Raw genomic sequence first — 19,535 nt, forward strand, 5'->3', positions numbered from 1 at the left:
TGGGTCATTTGTTGCCTACCCATCAAGTACGAATTAATAAGTGATAAACTGTTGCCTCTAATCCCATATACACTAAGTTTATCAATCAATACTTGATGGGCCACATAGTCAAACGCCTTAGTAAGGTCCATATAAAGAACACATACATGTTTTCGTTTATCGACACTGCTCATAACGCCTTTTAGAAAGTGGTATATTGCCAAATTGATAGATTGGTTTTTCCTAAAGCCTTTTTGTTCTTCCGTTAATATTCCGTTCTTTTCAAAATACTCGTTAAAGTTGATAAAGATGTACTTTTCTATTATTTTAGAGAAAATTGGTATAAGTGACACTGGTCGATAGCAGTCCATATCTTCCTTATCGTTTTTTTTGAAAAGTGGCTTTACTATTGAGATTTTTAATTTATCCGGATATACACCACTTTCTACACAAAGATTTGTAATATAGCTTAACATATGCATTGAGCTATTACAACTGGGGTAAGCAGTGCATTCATGCCTCTATGACCTGCACGCCACTGGCTATGACCACTTATATAATTACATTTTTTTATAATAATTGCTAATTATTTCAAATAACAATTATTAACATTTTGGCTTAATATAATAAAAGTATTTTGTACTTATAGAAAAGAATAAAAATAAGAAAAAATATTATTAAAACAGCGTCATCTAGGAGACGATTGTAGAGGTATGTTAGTACTATTATAATTATCTTCTGTGGTAGAGGTAACTTTCAAACTTGGAACCAAGCATTTTTCTGCACACCTTTGGTTCGCCATTTAGCGAAGTGGTTTAGTACTTCAGTCCTAGATGTCACTTATATAATTAAAGTACTTGCAATAATTACATAATTGTTTAATTCTGTAGATGAAACCATTATAATATTTCGTTCGTCTGTATGCTAGTAGTTGCATTTTTAAAACGTCCATCCTCTATTCGGGAGGTCGGGGGTTCGATGTTGCAAATGAAAACATCGTGAGGAAACCTGCATGTCTGAGAATTCTTCAAAATGTTCCGAAGTGAAGTCTGCCAATACACACTTGACCTACACCTTTCTCATTCTGATAGAAGACCTGCGATGGGTCGATAATGAATCAGTGGCTCTACCGCGGTTGTTTGACAGCTACAATGTCACGATCGCAATCATCTCTGATTGGTTAATGCTCGCTTACTGTTGGCCACAATGCATTGTTGCTCATTGTTGCAACAAGAATCGCACAAATTCAGCCAATCAGAACTATTGAGATTGTAATAATGATTGATGCAGGTTTTAGACAATCGCCCCGCCGATATTGTCTTAAATTTCTCGATTTTTGCAAAAATAATTATTTATTATGAAAACGGCAAAGCGTACATTACGATTATTTTATTATTTTGAATTTAACAAATTAAAACACAAAATGGTTTAATGTATTTTTTAATGAAATCCGATGTTTATTTTACAATTTCTTTATAATAAATTACATTTAACCTACTACGCCGCGTTCACCATACATATCAAATCTAATAGTCAAATAAATAATGACATACAGACACACAAACATCGTACATACGGTCATGGTTAAAGATAACACTAGGTATATGGTTGTAAAATCACTAACCATTTAAAGTTTGGATTAACATTATTTTACAAAATAATTATTTATTTATTAGAATTGCAATTTAATTATTCGGCAATATATACCGAATATTCAAACATGGTACAGTGCGACAAGGCTATCTTGGCGCGTGGCGAAAATCTGAACCAACGTTGCCGTCAAGTGTCCCCTTTGTTCTTGTTTGAATATTCGGAATATTCTAAGCTGTTCTCCAACAGCGCCCCCTGTCAATGTCATTCAAGTGCCAAAAGAGCCTTGTCGCACTGTATTCGGTTTATAAGTGATTTACCTACATTAAATAATTCAAGCCTATTCAATATACGGTATGCCGATGATGGATATAGAATATATTGTAAACAAGATGATGCCCGCGACTTCGTACGCGTGGATTTAAGTTTTTAAAAATTCTGTGGGAACTCTTAATTTCTGCGGGATAAAAATTAGCCCATGTCCTTTCCCGGGATGCAAGCTATATTTGTACCAAATTTCGTCAAAATCGGTTGAACGGTTGAGCCGTGAAAAGCTAGCAGACAGACAGACAGACAAACACACTTTCGCATTAATAATATTAGTATGGATAACCACTTCACATAATATAGCTGCCGAATATTCATTGCAAGGCTAATATTTTGTACATAACTTTTAGACAGATTTGGCACTTATCATTTCAGTTTATTGTGTACCTATTCGGCGAATAGAAAATGCCGAATATCATAATAAATGATAAATATTTTGCAAATATTCAATTTCTTCATTTCTAAATCCTTTGGCATCGATTTTTGGAAAAATTTAAATATATTTTACGATATTATAAATTATCTAACGTTTTAAATTCATAATGGATGCCCATTATAACCAATTTTATTATATTTGCAACTTGCATGTCTTCATTTTTCTTAAACTTAAAGTTAAATTTTACATTTTTTTGGCTACATAGTAATTTATCAGTACTTTTCTTAATAAATAAGCACTATTTATATAATTTATTTGAAATAAGTCGACACTTATTTTTAAGAGAGACGTAAAGTAATAAAAAATAGGTTGGTACTATAAATAAATAAAGCATTTTTTACAAAAAATGTAAGCGTAATTTTTAAGATTATCAACAATTCATATTTTAAATTTTATAATAATAAACGTTGATTTTGGCACATATTTTGCAAAAACATATTTTGACTAGAAAAATCACAGCAAAAATATTTAAAAGATTAAATATTCACGATAGAACTATATACTTTTAAATTAAAAATATTATAAAGATATCACAAAAAATTATATAGAACTTGTAAAAAAAATCAGTCACATAGTACAAAAACGTAAGGTCGACGGTTCAAACCCCGCCCGTTGCACTATTGTCGTACCTACTCCTAGCACAAGCCATGACGCTTAATTGGAGAGGAAAGGGGAATATTAGTCATTTAACATGGCTAATATTCTTTTTTTTAAATTAAAAAAAAGAAAAAAACTTGGAAATGACACCCATATCGACTTTGTAATTTATCTTTATTTCGTGGCATCTTTTTTTGCAATGTTGTAAAGCCAGCGATCTAATGCACTTGTCCGCTGATGATTAGCGAGAAAAAAAAACAGGCCAAGTGCGAGTCAGACTCGCGCGCCGAGGGTTCCGTACTACAGTCGTATTTTTTCGACATTTTGTACGATAAACCAAAAACTATTATGCATACAAATAAAAATAAACATTTTAGAATGTACAGGTAAAGCCCTTACATATGATACCCCACTCGTTAGAGCAATCCTACTTTAAAAGTTGAAAATACTAATTTACAACAAATACAAATTTGTTTTTGCAGTTTTCCGATTTTTTTCCTTTGTATGTCTGCTATAAGACCTACCTACCTGCCAAATTTCATGATTCTAGGTTAACAGGAAATACCCTGTAGGTTTATTGTCAGACGTGTTCTGATTCTCTCTCTTATAGGATCACTTCGTTGTCTGTCTGTCTGTCAGTCGTGACTGACAACGTCGTGACAACGAAGTGATCCTATGAGAGTTCCTTTTTCCTTTTGAGGTACGGAACCCTAAAAAGTTGAGCTAAAAACTAGAAACAAGTTGACATGCAACGAGAAGCGAGTATGTATTGTGCGCAACAGGCCGATATGGCAATCAGGGTATAAAGCGGGGGGACGCCCCGCACACCTACGTTATCCCGCACCGACGGGGACTGTGCGGGTGTACAGGGTGTCCCCATTCCGATTGCCATTTCGAACTGTCGCGTACGATACATCATATATCGATTATACGTTTCTTAAGCGAGAAAATAGTCGATAGCTTATAAGTGATAGCGCCTTGTCGGCGGTGGAACACGTCCCTAAATCAGCGACATAGGTAATCGCCTAGTCTCTTGTTGCGCATAAAATGTACTAATAATGTCTAAAGCGATGTGCGCCTTTTTTCTGTCTTAGTTAATACGCCGATCAAAAAAATCGGTCATGTGCGCTGACAATTATATTACTTAGCATGTTATTGGTACTGATTCTGAGCACAACTAAATTTTAGAGCATTCGCATCCTCTTTTTACTAATATAATATGAAAGGTACAGACATAGTTTGACAGTTTTAAGTTAAGTTTAGAGCCGTCAAACCTCGTGACTTTAGCTGCCAGTCGCGAGCGTATCGTTTAAATTTGTAGCGTGCAGTAAAATTTTGTCTTTAAATGTAAAAATCATGTCCTGTCCTTTTTTAACAATATTAAAAAGAAGAGGATGCAGATACTCTAAATTTAGTTTAGCGAAAAACAACAGAATCAGCGCCATTAGCAAATTAGTTTTAATTTGGCCATAAAAGCACTATTTATACAATAGGTATAGATTTTATAAGTTTGAAATTATATTTCAATGTGTGCTCATGAGCACTAATTAATACAGGGTGTAACCAGAACGTTGGCAAAACCGAAGACAGGTGATAGTACTGATGATTACTGATATGATAACATAAAAAAACCGCGAAAAAATAAATAATTAAATCCTATTATTTTGTCAAAGTTTATGATTTATTGCAAATAAAACATCTGACTGACGTCAGAGGTCAACGAACGTTACGTTAGTAGGTCACTCGGAGTCAATGCCGCGTCGTAAGCGGGGCATTGACCCGAGTTTTGCACGTTATACATTGCGAGTTTAAAAATTACTAAATCACTAAAAACTACAAAATGAGGCAAATGGTTATTGGTATTGGATTGTGTTTAGGTATTATAACAATAACGCTAAGTTTTTGCTAGCGTTCCGGTTACAGCCTATATAAATAAATATCACAATGAAATCATAACAAAATTTCATTTTTATGATTTTCGTTTTACAAACCCAATAACGGTTATTAGATTTTCTAAATAAATATAAAATATTAATTGGTTTAACCAAAAACAATTTTAATACCTTGTATAAATGAGACAGAATCATATTCTTGAAATGCTCATGCATAAATTTTAGATATTCTTAATGCAAATATCCGAAAAAAAGCCGATTGGCCGAACAAACATTTATCTAAATCAACCCATTAGATTCATTACCAGTTCCCATGAAAAAGGGTATTTCAATTGGTTCAAGTGCAGTTCTTGCACAATCACTAGTTCCGTAATGAAAAAATCTTCTCGGTGAACCTATTTAAGTCTTATCTTCACTATGGTACTGATTTAGAGCACAACTAAATTTTAGAGCATTCACATCCTCTTCTTACTAATATAATATGAAAAGGACAGATATAGTTTGACAGTTTTAAGTTTAATTTAGAGCCGTCAAACGTTGTGACTTTAGCTGCCAGTCGCGAGCGTATCGTTTAAATTTGTAGCGTGTACTAAAATTTAGAGTCTTTAAATGTAAAATTGATGTTTTGTCCTTTTTTAGCAATATTAAAAAGAAAAGGATGCAGATCCTCTTAATTTAGTTTAGCGAAAAACAACAGAATCAGCGCCTATATGTATAATTTATCTATTGAGATGTATATTAGTTTTTGTGGTGGAAAGGTTATGGATTTATTATTTTGTGCTTTTTTATACTAAGGGGCCGATTTTATTAGAAAACTGTCATAACGCTTTTGTTCCTCAGTTAAACATTATCAAAAAATCGGTGCTTTATTAAGTTCGTCGTTAAGGCTGAGATCTATAGAGCGCACTTTGACTTTGCTCAGACTTAAGATTGAGTTAAAACGAGACAGATTTATGTGAGAGATATAGCTCTATGACATTTAAACTCTAAGCTTAAGTCTAAGCTAAGTCAGAGTACGCTCTATAGATCTCACCCTCAGATTCGATACCAAAACAAGAAAATACTATTACCCTGGTAATAAATAACACTTGAGACGAGGAGGAGGAGGTGTTTTCGGAGTGCGCTCCATACAAACTGAGTTTGGTTATTTATCGTTTGAATACTAGATTATGCCCGCGACTTCATCGGAGGAATATATACCTTCAAAATCTGGAAACCACAGACTGATTTGGTAAATTAATAATCAAATTTCGTTTGTATGGTGCGCGCTCGATAGAAACTCCTCTTAACACGTACGATCACTTATGCAAACTACCTTAAAAACCGATTTTCACTATAATCGGCGGCTAGAAAAAGCCATGCGCGCTTAGAATTAATGTGATCCGAACTAGATTATATTACAATATCTACAGGAAGCGAAGCATTGTTACACCTCTCAAACACATGAGAAATTCCCTTCGGAAAACAGCTAAGCATACAGTGCGACAAGGCTCTTTTGGCGCGTGGCGAAATATGGAACTAATGCCGCCATCTTGTGAAGTATCGCGCTGTCTCCTTAAGCTCCCCTTAGCTGTGCTAAGTAAAAAATCTAAAATTCTCTGTTTTTGTTAAATATTAGAGCCTTTCCATATACATAACATCACGATATATCCTGATAATATACACAGCATATAAATGTGTCTGCATCTTATAGTATAGCTATATTTAGCACTAGACAAATATAGTAGGTATTTGAGCAGGTAAACATGATAAGTTGCAAGTCCATGGCCTATAAATGGTTTTTATTATTTTAGCGTTTAAACTATCGTGAGTGAGTTCTATTATACATGATATCTGTCTGTATATAACGGCTGTACTCATGTATTTAGTCAACGTTAGCCCGACTAGTTTCTAACCCATCCGGGGTCCTTTTTCAAAGGGTTTTTATTATTTCTTCTGTTGGATTTGGAAATGGGGATGACTTTCCCAATTTCTCATTCAGTTAAAATTAGATACAACTTACTCGGATTTTCGACATTGACAATTTCAATATATTCGGTAAATTGGGAGAGATTTTATTTGTTGGCAGCCTTTGTTCCCGAACTACGCCACCTTGTCAATGTCATTCCATAATGTCATAATTCCGAAAAATTCCGGCCGGAATTTCGCACGTGCAGAGGTGTAATTTGAAAATACGAATTAAAAAACGCATCTAACCACCCTAAGTGTAAAAGCTAGATCGACCTACGCAAATTTAAGTCTTTTTTTATATATTAATTGGCCCTTTTTAAACTAACCTATAATTTAATATTTTTTTTCGATTACCTACTGGGTTTCGCTTGACTGTGTGCGCATCTGATGGTAAGTGATGACTGACGCAAATATGGAAGGATAAGACAGTTTCTTATCTCTATGGGGTGCCAGCCAGGTAACCTCCCAGTGTGCCTGGGTGCTGCTGGTCCCTTTTGGATGCATCGGGCATCCGAGGGGAAGAGCAGTATTCGGGCCGGTGCACCCCGGTAACAATTTCTCTTCGGGGATATTGTTGCCATGGCTAATGACCTGGCAGGGGGAAGGTTTCTCCGCGTGTCCCTCTGACTAGCAAAGGGCACGGACTCGGACGTGCGCTGTGGGGACCTCGGGGGTGGGTCCGCCTCGGCGGATGTCGCCGACTGGGTCGCGGTGGTTTGCTTCGGCGTTCCCGTGACCCGGTCACGGGAACGCCGTGCAGGAATGCCACTGGGTTTTAGTGGGTATTCCGGTCGTCCGGCGAGTCCCACATACCTTCCCTCCAGTTGGTTAGCTGGCTGGCTTCCAGGAGGGGGGGGATGCGTAAACGCATTTTCCAGCGTTAAAAAAAAAAGTTTCTTATCTCTATGTAAACCTGCCTTTACAACCATTCGCTCACTAAATACTAGCTCGGTGTGGCGGCAAATTAAACGTCAGTGTATCATTCACAAAATACTGCCCCTGTTCTTCATCATCAGGCAAATAGTACCCATAGCTACCATCATTCGATACTTGATCAGTATACATCGAGTTTTTGGGCAGATCGCAGGTAAAATCGTCCCAATTTTTATCAATCGATTTTCTCCGTTTCGCGAATATAATCGATCCATCGAACGCGTATTCGTCATCGAAATGCAACACCGCGTCATCGTAAAAGTAATTCTCTACTCTTTTGTTATTGGTATTCCTAGCAATGTTTTTCATTAGCTTCTTTTTCGCGTAACTCGATTTCTCGGAATCGTAATCGTCTACTAACGGATCGTTTGATCGATTTCCGCTTCTAATATTCATTGAGTATAAGGAAGAGCTGTGTGGGCTTAGTTCGCGATTGAAACTGTTTTTGTATGGGTTTAGATACTGATCGTTGGAAATTTCGTAGGACATCATTCCTTTGCGTAATTGTTCGCGTCGTTTCGCGACTATCTCGCGAAAATCGTCCGGATCTATTTGAAAATCGTTTGTTTTTGCGTTCATGTATAGATAACCTGATGCGGAGTTAAGTCTGAGAGACTGTGAATGGTTTTTGGAGGAGGATTTCTCTATGTAGCGCGGTATGCTGCCTAGTTCCCGGTAGTTTTTGGCTCTTATCTGCTTTATGTTTGTCGGTTGAACAGGCGACAGCGGGTCACAGTATGGTATAGATCTGGAAAAGAAAGTAAAATGTGTTAATGTGATGATAAGTGTGTGTTCACTTAATTTATTTATCTACGCTCATAAAATATTGATTACGAAACCAAAATGTGTCACTTATTGACATACTTTATTCGCGTACAGTTTTAATATGAAAAAAAAAATATTAAAGCACTGTTTTGTCAGCAAAATGAAAAACAAATAATTATCCTCTAAAATATTTTTTTTCCATTAAAATACTGTTCGGCCTGCTTCATGGCTCTGGATTCTAGTTATTTGGAGCCACGTAGGCAAGTCCACGCGTCGCCATTGGCCGTTTACGTAAGACAAATTCTATTGTCTATGATTTACATCGCCTCGCACGTCATTCATCGCACGCACGGCTGCTGAATTTTGGCGCCAGACGCCGTATATAATTTTAATAATTAATCACTGTATTTTTGTTGATAAATTTTTTATTATGGCGGAAATTGTATACTTGGTAGGTACTAAATCCTGTGAAGAATTTTACTTCCATTTTTTTTTTCATGCCATATTTATCAAGAAAAGCTTATGAGTTATGACACAATAATATGTTACCAAGATTTTATATTTTGGGTTTTAAGATATGAGTTTAAATAAAGTAGTGTATGAAACTCTACATTATTAGGTACTCTATCTACATTATTATTAGCCTGTTTGCGTCCACTGCTGGGCATAGGCCTTCCCAAGAGCGCGCCACCACACATGATCCTTCCTCATCCACCCACTTCCCGCTACCTTCTTAAGGTCGTCAGTCCAGCGGGTTGGAGGTCGTCCCACACTGCGCTTGCCGATACGTTTCATAAACTACTATTAAAAGAAGTAGATAAATAAAAAAATCTTACTTATTAGGTCCAAAACAATTACACGAACAACTGCATACGCTCGGCGAATATTCGTCGTCCGAGTACAGAGGAATGGCTGACGAATCGCCTGAAAGAAAATTAATTAATCTAAATATATAAAAGTAAAAGGTGACTGACTGACTGACTGACTGACTGACTGACTGACTGACTGATCTATCAACGCACAGCTCAAACTACTGGACGGATCGCGATGAAATTCGGCATGCAGATAGCTATTATGACGTAGGCATCCGCTAAGAAAGGATTTTTGAAAATTCAACCCCTAAGGGGATGAAATAGGGGTTAGAAATTTGTGTAGTCCACGCGGACGAAGTCGCGAGCATAAGCTAGTCTAAATGTATACAAGGAAAAGGTGACTGACTGACTGCCTGGTCTATCAACTAAGAGCTCAAACTACTGGATCGAGCTCTCAAAATCATCGTGGTACGTACATCTACTATTTACATTCTAATGTCGTTAAACAACGAAATAAGCCTAAAATCATTAATCCATAGTTCATACTAATATTATGCGATAGTATGTCTGTCTGTCACCTTTTTACGGCCCAGTCGATTTTGACGCAATTTGTCACAGAGATGAACAAAGGCTAATTTTTATACCGGAAGTTTGATAGAAGTTCAGTCAGTTTTTAGGGTTCCATACCTCAAAAGGAAAAAAGAGCCCTTATAGGATCACTTTGTTGTCTGTCTGTCCGTTGTGTCTATCAAGAAAACCTAAAGGGTACTTCCCGATGACCTAGAATCATGAAATTGGAAAGGTAGGTAGGTCTTATAGCCAGTGGCGTGCAGCTCATAGAGGCATAAAAGCACTGCTTACCCTCATTGTAATAAATCAATGCTTATTTTTCATTTTAACCTGCCGTGTAATTAGTTCATACCTAAATGCATACCCTGGCTTGAACTCCTGTGCACGCCACTGCTTATAGCATAAGTAAAGGAATAAATTCAAAAACCGTGAATTTGTGGTTACATCACAAAAAAAAATCATGAACAAATAATTAGTATTTTCAATTTTCAAAGTAAGATAACTATATCAAGTGGGGTATCGTATGAAAGCGCTTTACCTGGATATTCTAAAACAGATTTTTATTTATTTTTATGCATAATAGTTTTTGAACTATCGAGCAGACTGTTGTACGGAACCCTCGTTGCGCGAGCCTAACTCGCACTTGGCCAGTTTTTGTGGTATCATATCAGTAATCAATAATCATCAGTACTATCACCTGTCTTCGTTTTTGCCATCGTTCTGGTTACACCCTGCATATCACAAAGTATCTATAGGCGGTGATAGCCTAGTATAGTAGCCTAGATACTGACCAGCTCTAATAAGTCTGGAAGGCGCAGGCAGTCGAGTCCCCCTGGCGACGCCGCGCAGAACCGCCCCATCAGCTGTTATGACGTCACCCTCTAATCGTACCGCTACTTGCTGGGCCTGCATACAAAATTATATACAAATAATAAAAGAACAATTTCGATACAGCCCCCCAATTGTGTAAGAATAACCATTTCATGGCTATCGCAATTGTCAAGAAATTCTGCCATTTGATTGGTTGATTCGCTGTTTACATTTTTTCACAGCCAATCAAAGGGCAGAATTCTTGACGATTGCGACACACAATTCTTCTTACACGACTTCTTATCGAATCGACTTCTTACACAATTGGGGGGCTGCTTATTACCAGACTGAACTAGATTGAGGAAACTCTCGGTTTGATCCTGCATCGACGATATGTCAAATATGGCTATTGTGACATGAAATCAAAGAAAAATAGGGCTACTTGCGTCAAACGTATAGTTTTTGCATTTCACGAAGGCGAGTGGCTCATGCTTGTGTTTAAGTCGTATCGGTATAAGTAAGGTAACCTAAATGTGTGCGTTTACGAGCGCTTACTCGCGACTGATTGGTCCGACATGCACGCACACTTACGCAATGCCCATGTAAACGACGTAACCACAAGTAAAATTCACTCGCCTTCGTGAATTGCAAGAACTGTACAAGCATTTGCCAGTGACGTCGAAGCCTCGACGTTTTGTTAGAGGTACCTTAACTGTCTTGAACTGTGTTATTATAGGTAACGTGTGGATCCCTATGAGGAAGTTTCAGTGCAACGTTCGATAATATTTTCATAGATGGCGCTTTTCAAACAAACAAACAAACAAACTAAAGATGAAAAATAATACCTATATCTATATGATCTATGCTTTAGAAGAAGAAACGTAAGGAAAATTGCAGTGCACGCTAGCTCTTACTCTTTATCTATGTCATTGATTGACACGACCTAAACAGGTACATATTATTTTTCATCTTTAGTGGGGGGTTATTTAGCGCAATCTATGAAAATTTTATCGAACGTTGCCCTGAAACGTCCTCATTGAGACCCGCGTCTTCTATGGCCAGCCTGAATAGTATGAAGATTAAAGTGAAATGCTATGATTATGATTCTATTGCTGTCTCACTTCCACAGCTTACCTGATAGTTTAAAGACAGGTGAGATAGTTTTATATTCACCTGCTCGGCTTGCTGCTGGTGGAGCTTTTCATCTTCCGTATGAAGACCGAAGACCGAAGTGAGATTGTATTGCTGTCTCACTCGCACAGATTATCAGCTTGCCTAGAGTGTGTGTGGAGTGAGATAGCTATATAGTTACCTGCTCAGCCTGCTGCTGATCGCGCTTTTCGTCTTCTGTATTCATAGTGACGAAGCGAAGCACCAACAGATTGAGGCACGCTGCTACTATGGCCAACCCGAATAATATGAAGATTAGTGCGAACATCACATATGACGGCTTCCGGTTGAGTGCGTTGTCCTTTTGCAGCGCTACCATGTCACCGAAACCTGCAATAATATACACACACCCTATTGTACATGTTATCTTTGTTATATTTCTATTGTTTTGGTTTTGGTGTACAATCCTACTCCTACTAATATTATAAATGTGAATGTGTGGATGTTTGGATGTTTGGATGTTTAGATTTTTGGATGTTTGTTACTCAATCACGCAAAAACGGCGGAACGGATTTGGATGAAATTTGGAATGGAGATAGATTATATCCTGGATTAACACATAGGCTACTTTTATCCCGGAAAATCAAAGAGTTTCCACGGGATTTTTAAAAACCCAATTCCACGCGGACGAAGTCGCGGGCATCTAACACTTTGTACATTGGAAGGGACAAGGGTGAAAGTCTAACGGATGAGACGACGACTTTAATCTAAATATTCATTTACCTATAGTAGTCAAAGTGATAAAGTGTGAAAGTGACAAAGTGATGACCACAAAGTGCTTCGACCAGTCTAGCTGGCACAAGCATGAAGAGTTACTTACTGTATGGGTTTTTTTACACTGTGTCTGTATTATCTACTGTAAGAATATAATCCAATCTACCCTCATTTTCGAAATTGTAGTCAAATTGTAACTTGGAATAGTTAAACTTACTAAAAAACACACCTAGTATACCACATTTCAAGCGGAAACTACGTGATCTTCTTTTTAAAAAAATGTATTACAAAATTTATGACTATTTCATGGATAAATCATTATTATATAATTGATGAATTTAGACTTTTATATGCGCTGACAAACTATGCTCTTGTCCTGCTTTTTTTTAAATGACTGGTTTATACTCTGTTATCACTGTATATTTTATTTTGTTTTTAACTACGACATGGAAATCCTTATTTTATTTCATCTGATTGAGTAATGTTTGAATTTTTGATTTTGTCAATGTAATGAACTAGAATAATTTTAATGTTATAATATTCATTTACCATTTGCACACCAGGACCTGGTAGAATGTGTGGCAACCCAACTGATGTAAAACCTATATGTACCTACATTCCAGCGAATAAACGTATTATTGTTATTTATTATTTATTATTTATTACCTATAGTAGTCAAGGTGATGAAGCAATAGTAAACACTGTCGAAGTAACTCCATCCCTCAAACTTAGAGAATGCCGCGGCGCCGCCCGCTATGGTCAGAGACGATAGTGTAGTGACCACACATATTAGATCTACTTCTGATGCACTCGTTTGCTTGCAGTTTAATGCGCGTTTTATTGATTTGATTATTACGCTGAAAGAACAAAACAGTCCGATATAAATTACTAAAGTGAAAAAGAAGTGAAAATAAAGTGAAAGTGAAAATTAAAAGTAATTCAAAATGAAGATGTGAGGGATATATTAAAACTTCAATAATAAAAATCTTTTACTAAAATAACTAAGTACAATACATTCTAATATTATAAATGCGAAAGTGTCTGTCTGTTTTTTTCCTTTTCACGGCCTATCCAGAGATAGTTTGCATCTCGAGGACGGACGTAGGCTACTTTATGTGCCAGAAAGTTATTATCACAGTTCCAACAGGATTTCAAAACTTAAATCTAGGTGGATGAAGGAAGTCGCAGGCATCATCTATTTGGTACAAAGATAGCTTGCATCCTGGAGATGGGCATAGGTTACTTTTTATCCCAAAAAATCAGAGTTCCTTTTTTAAATCAGAGATTTATCCCGAAAAATTAGAGTGGGGCTTTTAAAAACCTAAATACACGCGAACGAAGTCGCGAGCATTATCTACCTAACATAATTACATACATACCTAAACTAATTAATGTGGAAACATTTACACATATGGAATAGTGCCAAAACTTGTGGTAGATTTGCCTTGCGCTACTAATTGGCTAATAAAATTAGCTTAAACTGGCTAAGAGCAGCAATTAGAATAAATCAAGATGAAAATTAAGTGAACATGAAAACAAGTGAAAGTGAAAATGAAGAGAAGTGAAAGTGAAAATGAAAATGTAACACTGTACAGTGTACAACTGACCTGCTAAGTCGATTAACCCTCTCGCCAATACTCTGGAACATGATCAAACCTAGGGGAATCCCAACAATCGCGTAAAACATCGTGAATAGTTTTCCACCAATCGTCGCCGGCGTTGAGTGACCATATCCTGAAAAAAAAAACATTATCATAAAATATTTGTGCTAATAAAATGTATATCATCACCTACAAGGAACCAAAAACTTAATTTGCTAAAACATTCAGCAGATAATAGCGAATAATTAAGCTTTTGGTTCCTTGTATATCATGGACTTCCGCAAAGTAACGCCTGCTTCAATACAATAAGTCATCATCGTCGTCATCAACCGATAGAATGCTGATAGGTCTCTTGTAGGGGTTTCCTCATGCCACTCTCTTCGACTCGATTAATGTTGCCTGTCGACTGTCTGTAGTGAGTCATCTGCCAAAATCAGCCGATAGATATCCACAGCTGGGGATAGGTCTCTTGTACTGTCTTGCGCCGCCTGAATCCAGCGGCAACCTGCATATTGTCTGTCTGTTAAGGGGGTCTTGCAACATTGCGCTTTCCGGTGCAATGTCGTCATTCTAGCAACTTAGGACCCCAACGTCTATCGATTTTTCAAACTATGTGCTCTGTCCACAGCTACTTCAGCTTCGCAATATGTCGTCTATGTCGGTTACACTGGTTCTCCTACGGATCTCCTCATTTCTAATTTGATCACAAAGAAAAACGCCAAGCGTAGCTTTCTCCATCGCCCACTGACTCTGAGCTTTCTTATGAGACTAATTATTATTATGAGTACAGTACGCGGCAGAAAATAATGTACATCGAAGTTTAGAATGAGATTTTGGCCTTGTAGAGCGTTGTCTCTGTCACTCATACCTCTGTGACGTTTTGTCGGTCACACTGACAGAAACAACGCTCTACGAAACCTCTATCTCTTTCGATGTATATTATTTTCTGCCGCATACTGTACTTAAATTTAAAAAAAAATTTGATAGCATGAAAATTGATACGTAATAATCCTTACCAATAGTGGTCAGTACGGTGGTAGCATAGTAGAAGGCTCCCGTAAACTTCCACTGCTGCCCTGCTTTGTGCGGCTCAGACTTCAGCACCACCGTCTCCATTACGCGGAAATCCTCCTCCGTTATATTGTACTTCTCTATTATCATGCCTTCAATCGCTGCAAATTTTAAAATGTTTATAACAATCTCCCATCTTAGGTTTAACAAAAGGGTCTTGAATTGTAGTAATTAAATGACAGACAGACAGATTATTTGTATAGCGGCAGTTTATGGGGCTAGAATTCATCTTTCCAGAGAATAATTTTAAAAAAAAACGATTTTTATTTATTTTTAACATGAACGTCACGCTGTATCGCTGTAAATGTGAATAATGACGTCATAATCCGTAAACATGCGGATAGCTATTATGACATCTACCTCTGCTAAAAAAGGCTTTTTGAAAATTCCACCCCTAAAAGTATATAAAATATGGGTTGAAACTTGCATAGTCCATGCATGCCCACTACATATTCAATATATATAGTGGACAAGCATATGTGGCATATATAGGTTTTCGAAAATCCCGTGGGATTTTCCAGGGTAAAAAGTAGCCTATGTCCATCCCCAGGATGCAAGCTGTCACTGTATCAAATTTCGTCAAAATCCGTTGAATGGATGGGCCGTGAAAGGCTAAGACAGACAGACAGACGGACGGACGGACAGACTGACAGACAGACAGACAGACACACTTTTGCATTTAAAATATTAGTATGGGTTGTACCTTTGACAAATAAATAAGCCTCAATAGCTCAACGGGTAGAGGAGTGGACTGAAAACTGACGCGACGGACCGAAAGGTCGACGGTTCAAACCCCGCCCGTTGCACTATTGTCATACCTACTCCTAGCACAAGCTTGACGCTTAGTTGGAGAGGAAAGGGGAATATTATTCATTTAACATGGCTAATATTCTTTAAAAAAAAAAAATTAAAAATATACCTTGTAAAACTTCAAATCGGTTCCTCTCAGTGGTAGACTCCAGGGCATCAAAGACCGCTGCACCGACCAGTAGATAAGTAAACGTGCACACAATTAACGATAGAGTGCGTACATTTTGCTTCTTCATCACTGACTATGTCAGGCCTTAGGGCATAAGGCCCACATCCACCCTACTGTAGTCTCAATATAATATTCTCTCACACATGCTCTCCATACTATACAGCACATTTTCATACAAAAACAATTTCACCTCCCATTTTTGTAACAATAATTCCTTTATACATTCTACGAGTTATGTAATTTTATTACTTAATTACAGAATTTTAACGACTATTCAAAAAATTTACATCAAAAATTCTTCAAGGATTTGGTTGAATTATTTAAGTAGTCTATTCTATGTTAATTTGTCTAATTTAGGAATATTAATAGTGATTTTAAAAAATTGTTTACATCAATCATGTTTTAATATTTCTAGTACCTAGGTAGTTGTTCGGTGCTGCAAATGTATTTTTTTTATATAAGGATGTCTATTGATAAATTGATCCCTTATTAATTGTTCCATACATGCTCAGCTGTTCTTATGCTTTTGGTATTTACATTTCTTTTGTTATTCTTGTTAGGAGTTTTGTAGTATCAATTGCACCTGTAAAAAAGGGTTAAAAAACTTAAAGTATCTCAAAATTTAAGTGTTTCTTTTACTATGATAAAGAACATTAGTAGTTAAGTACCTAATTTAAATCTATTAATTTTCTATTCAATCTTACATTTTTTAAACTTTTAATTATTAAAGTCTAATTGAGTTTGTTAGTTCAGTTACCTACTGTTTTAAATCTAAGTTTATACCTATAGAAAAATATAATATTTAATATCTTTTTATAATAATATATTTATTTTTATGCACATGTATGTATAATATAATTAAATCTTTAACTTTTATTAAAATAGTTAGTACTTAGTAACAAGAGGTTTGTATGAATGGGGTCTGTTTTTGTCAGCTAAACAAAGGGACTCACCATATTTCAATCAGTAAAAATCCCATATCCACTGTAATTGTAATTGTGCACTGCGAAAGACATTCTATAAATATTTAATTATCTGCGAAGATTCATCCTAAAAATAACATGACTCGCTTTAGTCCGCATTCACTTCCAATAGGTCAACCCACAAGGCACCGTAAGTGTAAGTGGGTCAAATCTTACGGGCATACAATTATTTTATTCAATATTAAAATCGCTCTAATAAAACACCGAAACTTTTTCACTTTTAACATACAACGCTACAAAATAATATCTACTCAGCTCAGCATGAAATTTTAAATATGAATTTATTTTTCAGGTCCTCTATGCGGTATTTTCTGTTGCTGTCACACCTGTTTTTCTTATCCTGCGAAAATTATGTTCCCTTGTGCCGTACACACAGACATTCATCTCGGTATCATCTTGGGGAGGGGTTGAACGATTTAATTATTTGCATTTCATTGAAAAATTTAAATAGAAAATAATAATTTTGGGCAGCAAATCCCCTGCACTTCCTTGATTGACCTACTGGGTGACCAAAGCGAAAAAATAGTTTTTGAACTGCATTTGTAGAGGTTGCCTGATAACAATAATTTATTAACTTTGATTACTTTAATAAATAAATTTAAAATAAATAGATAGATATTAATTATTGATTTACATACTTATTATAAAAGAAAATTATAATAATAAATACAGAACTTACATTAGTTCGATAGATGGCGCATTTTCATTTTTCTAACAAGTAATACCGACACATTTACATAGATGGCGGGTTTAACAATTTAGCGAGTAGACAGTATAGATAAATTTATACAGATGGCGGTTGAAAAAAATGTTTTACATGGAGGAGTATAATATTTATTACAAAAGGATATCCATATCTCACATACCTTGGAGAACGTTTTATGGAGATTTCTCAAGCATGAAGGTTTCCTCACAGTGTTTTCCTTCACCGTTAAAGCAAGTTATTGTTTAGGTATGCGCATATAACGCCGAAAGATCAAAGGTGCGTGCCTGGGATCGAATCCCGTACCTATCACCCCGTCCGTATCCCCGACTAGGAGGCCGATGTCTCAAGCTATCATCGCTGAGCGCTTTGTAATAATAATATCTAGGTAGGTATTATATTATTTAGCCCCTCTCAATATTGACTCGTGCTCTGTAGTGAGCCGGTCATGGATTGATCATGATGATATACTAGTAAACTAGGTACCTAGGTAGGTACGTACGATTAGTATGGATGATAAATTACCATTATATTACCTACCTCTTTATCTATTAACAATAATTTACTTACAATACCTCTAAAATATTTTAGGGCTGCAACTGTGGACTTCAATCTTCGTGGCAGATAGTAGGTATAAGTAGGTATAAGTAACAACACTAATTGGTGCCCTACTAATAGTACGCGTTGTCTCTGTCATTGAGACCGACAAAACGTCACATAGGTATGAGTGACAGAGACAACGCTCTACAAAGCTGAAATCTCATTGTATAGGTCAAAGGCCAAAACTCGTTTAGCACCTCGCTTGCACTGCACACTGCACAGCGCGAATTGTGCGCACATCTGAGTATTTGTGTGGCGTGTTTATAGAAAAGGTGATAAGGGCGACTGGTTTTTGATGCAATAGTTTTGCAATAGAAATGCTACTCGAATTCTAAGGCTGACCGTATATTATTTCCTGCCACGTATACCTATTATATTTTAATTTTCCTTCGGTGTCACCCCTAGCTTAAGCAAGCAGGCCGTGAAGGGAAAGCCGGTAGGGCTCGCTTTCACGCGGCCAGTGATAGGTCATAGACATAATAATATCTAGGCTAAACGGATCTAGTCATTCTACCTAATATTACAATGACAACCTGTGGTTGCGAAGCTGAAGTGGCAATGGGCACATAGTTCGAAAAACCGATAGACGTTGGTGTCCCAAAGTGCTAGAATGGCGAGAGTGGACAGACGACATCATACGAGTTGCAGGAGGGTGCTGGATTCCGAGAAGAGATCTAGATGTCCACCTGTGGACGTCTATCAGTTGTTAAAACCGTACAGTACGCGGCAGAAAATAATGTACATCGACCTTTAGTAGGAGATAGCGGATTTGTAGAGCATTGTCTCTGTTGTTGAGACCGACAAAACGTCATATAGGTATAAGTGACAGAGACAACGCTCTACAAAGCCGAAATGTCATTCCGTCATTGTCATTGTGTACTTACCTAACTATGTAATGATTGATGTTTTCTATTTACATTAGGTAGACCAGAATTTTTAGAATCCCTTACCCGTCCCGAAGGGTGCCAACGGAAGCCCATTACAGCCTCCGCTGTCCGTCCGTCCGTCCGTTCGTTTGTCGGTCAGCGGGTTGTATCTCATTTCCCGTTATCT

General features: G+C 36.8%; 1 protein-coding gene across 1 annotated transcript; it reads right to left on the reverse strand.

The window, feature by feature from the left end:
- Positions 1–1,406: 1,406 nt before the first annotated feature.
- Positions 1,407–17,672, reverse strand: LOC117993180 (potassium channel subfamily K member 9-like). The gene is made up of 10 exons (XM_034980930.2): positions 17,506–17,672; positions 17,150–17,246; positions 16,137–16,779; positions 15,163–15,318; positions 14,153–14,279; positions 13,212–13,402; positions 11,974–12,161; positions 10,643–10,757; positions 9,306–9,393; positions 1,407–8,452 (listed from the first exon to the last, which is right to left on the reverse strand). Exons 3-10 carry the CDS (start codon positions 16,261–16,263, stop codon positions 7,708–7,710), a joined length of 1,737 nt encoding a protein of 578 aa, XP_034836821.1. The 5' UTR covers positions 16,264–16,779; positions 17,150–17,246; positions 17,506–17,672; the 3' UTR covers positions 1,407–7,707.
- Between the last annotated feature and the right edge of the window lie 1,863 nt (positions 17,673–19,535).

This window comes from Maniola hyperantus, chromosome 23 (assembly GCF_902806685.2).
Source record: "Maniola hyperantus chromosome 23, iAphHyp1.2, whole genome shotgun sequence".
Lineage (NCBI taxonomy): Eukaryota > Metazoa > Arthropoda > Insecta > Lepidoptera > Nymphalidae > Maniola > Maniola hyperantus.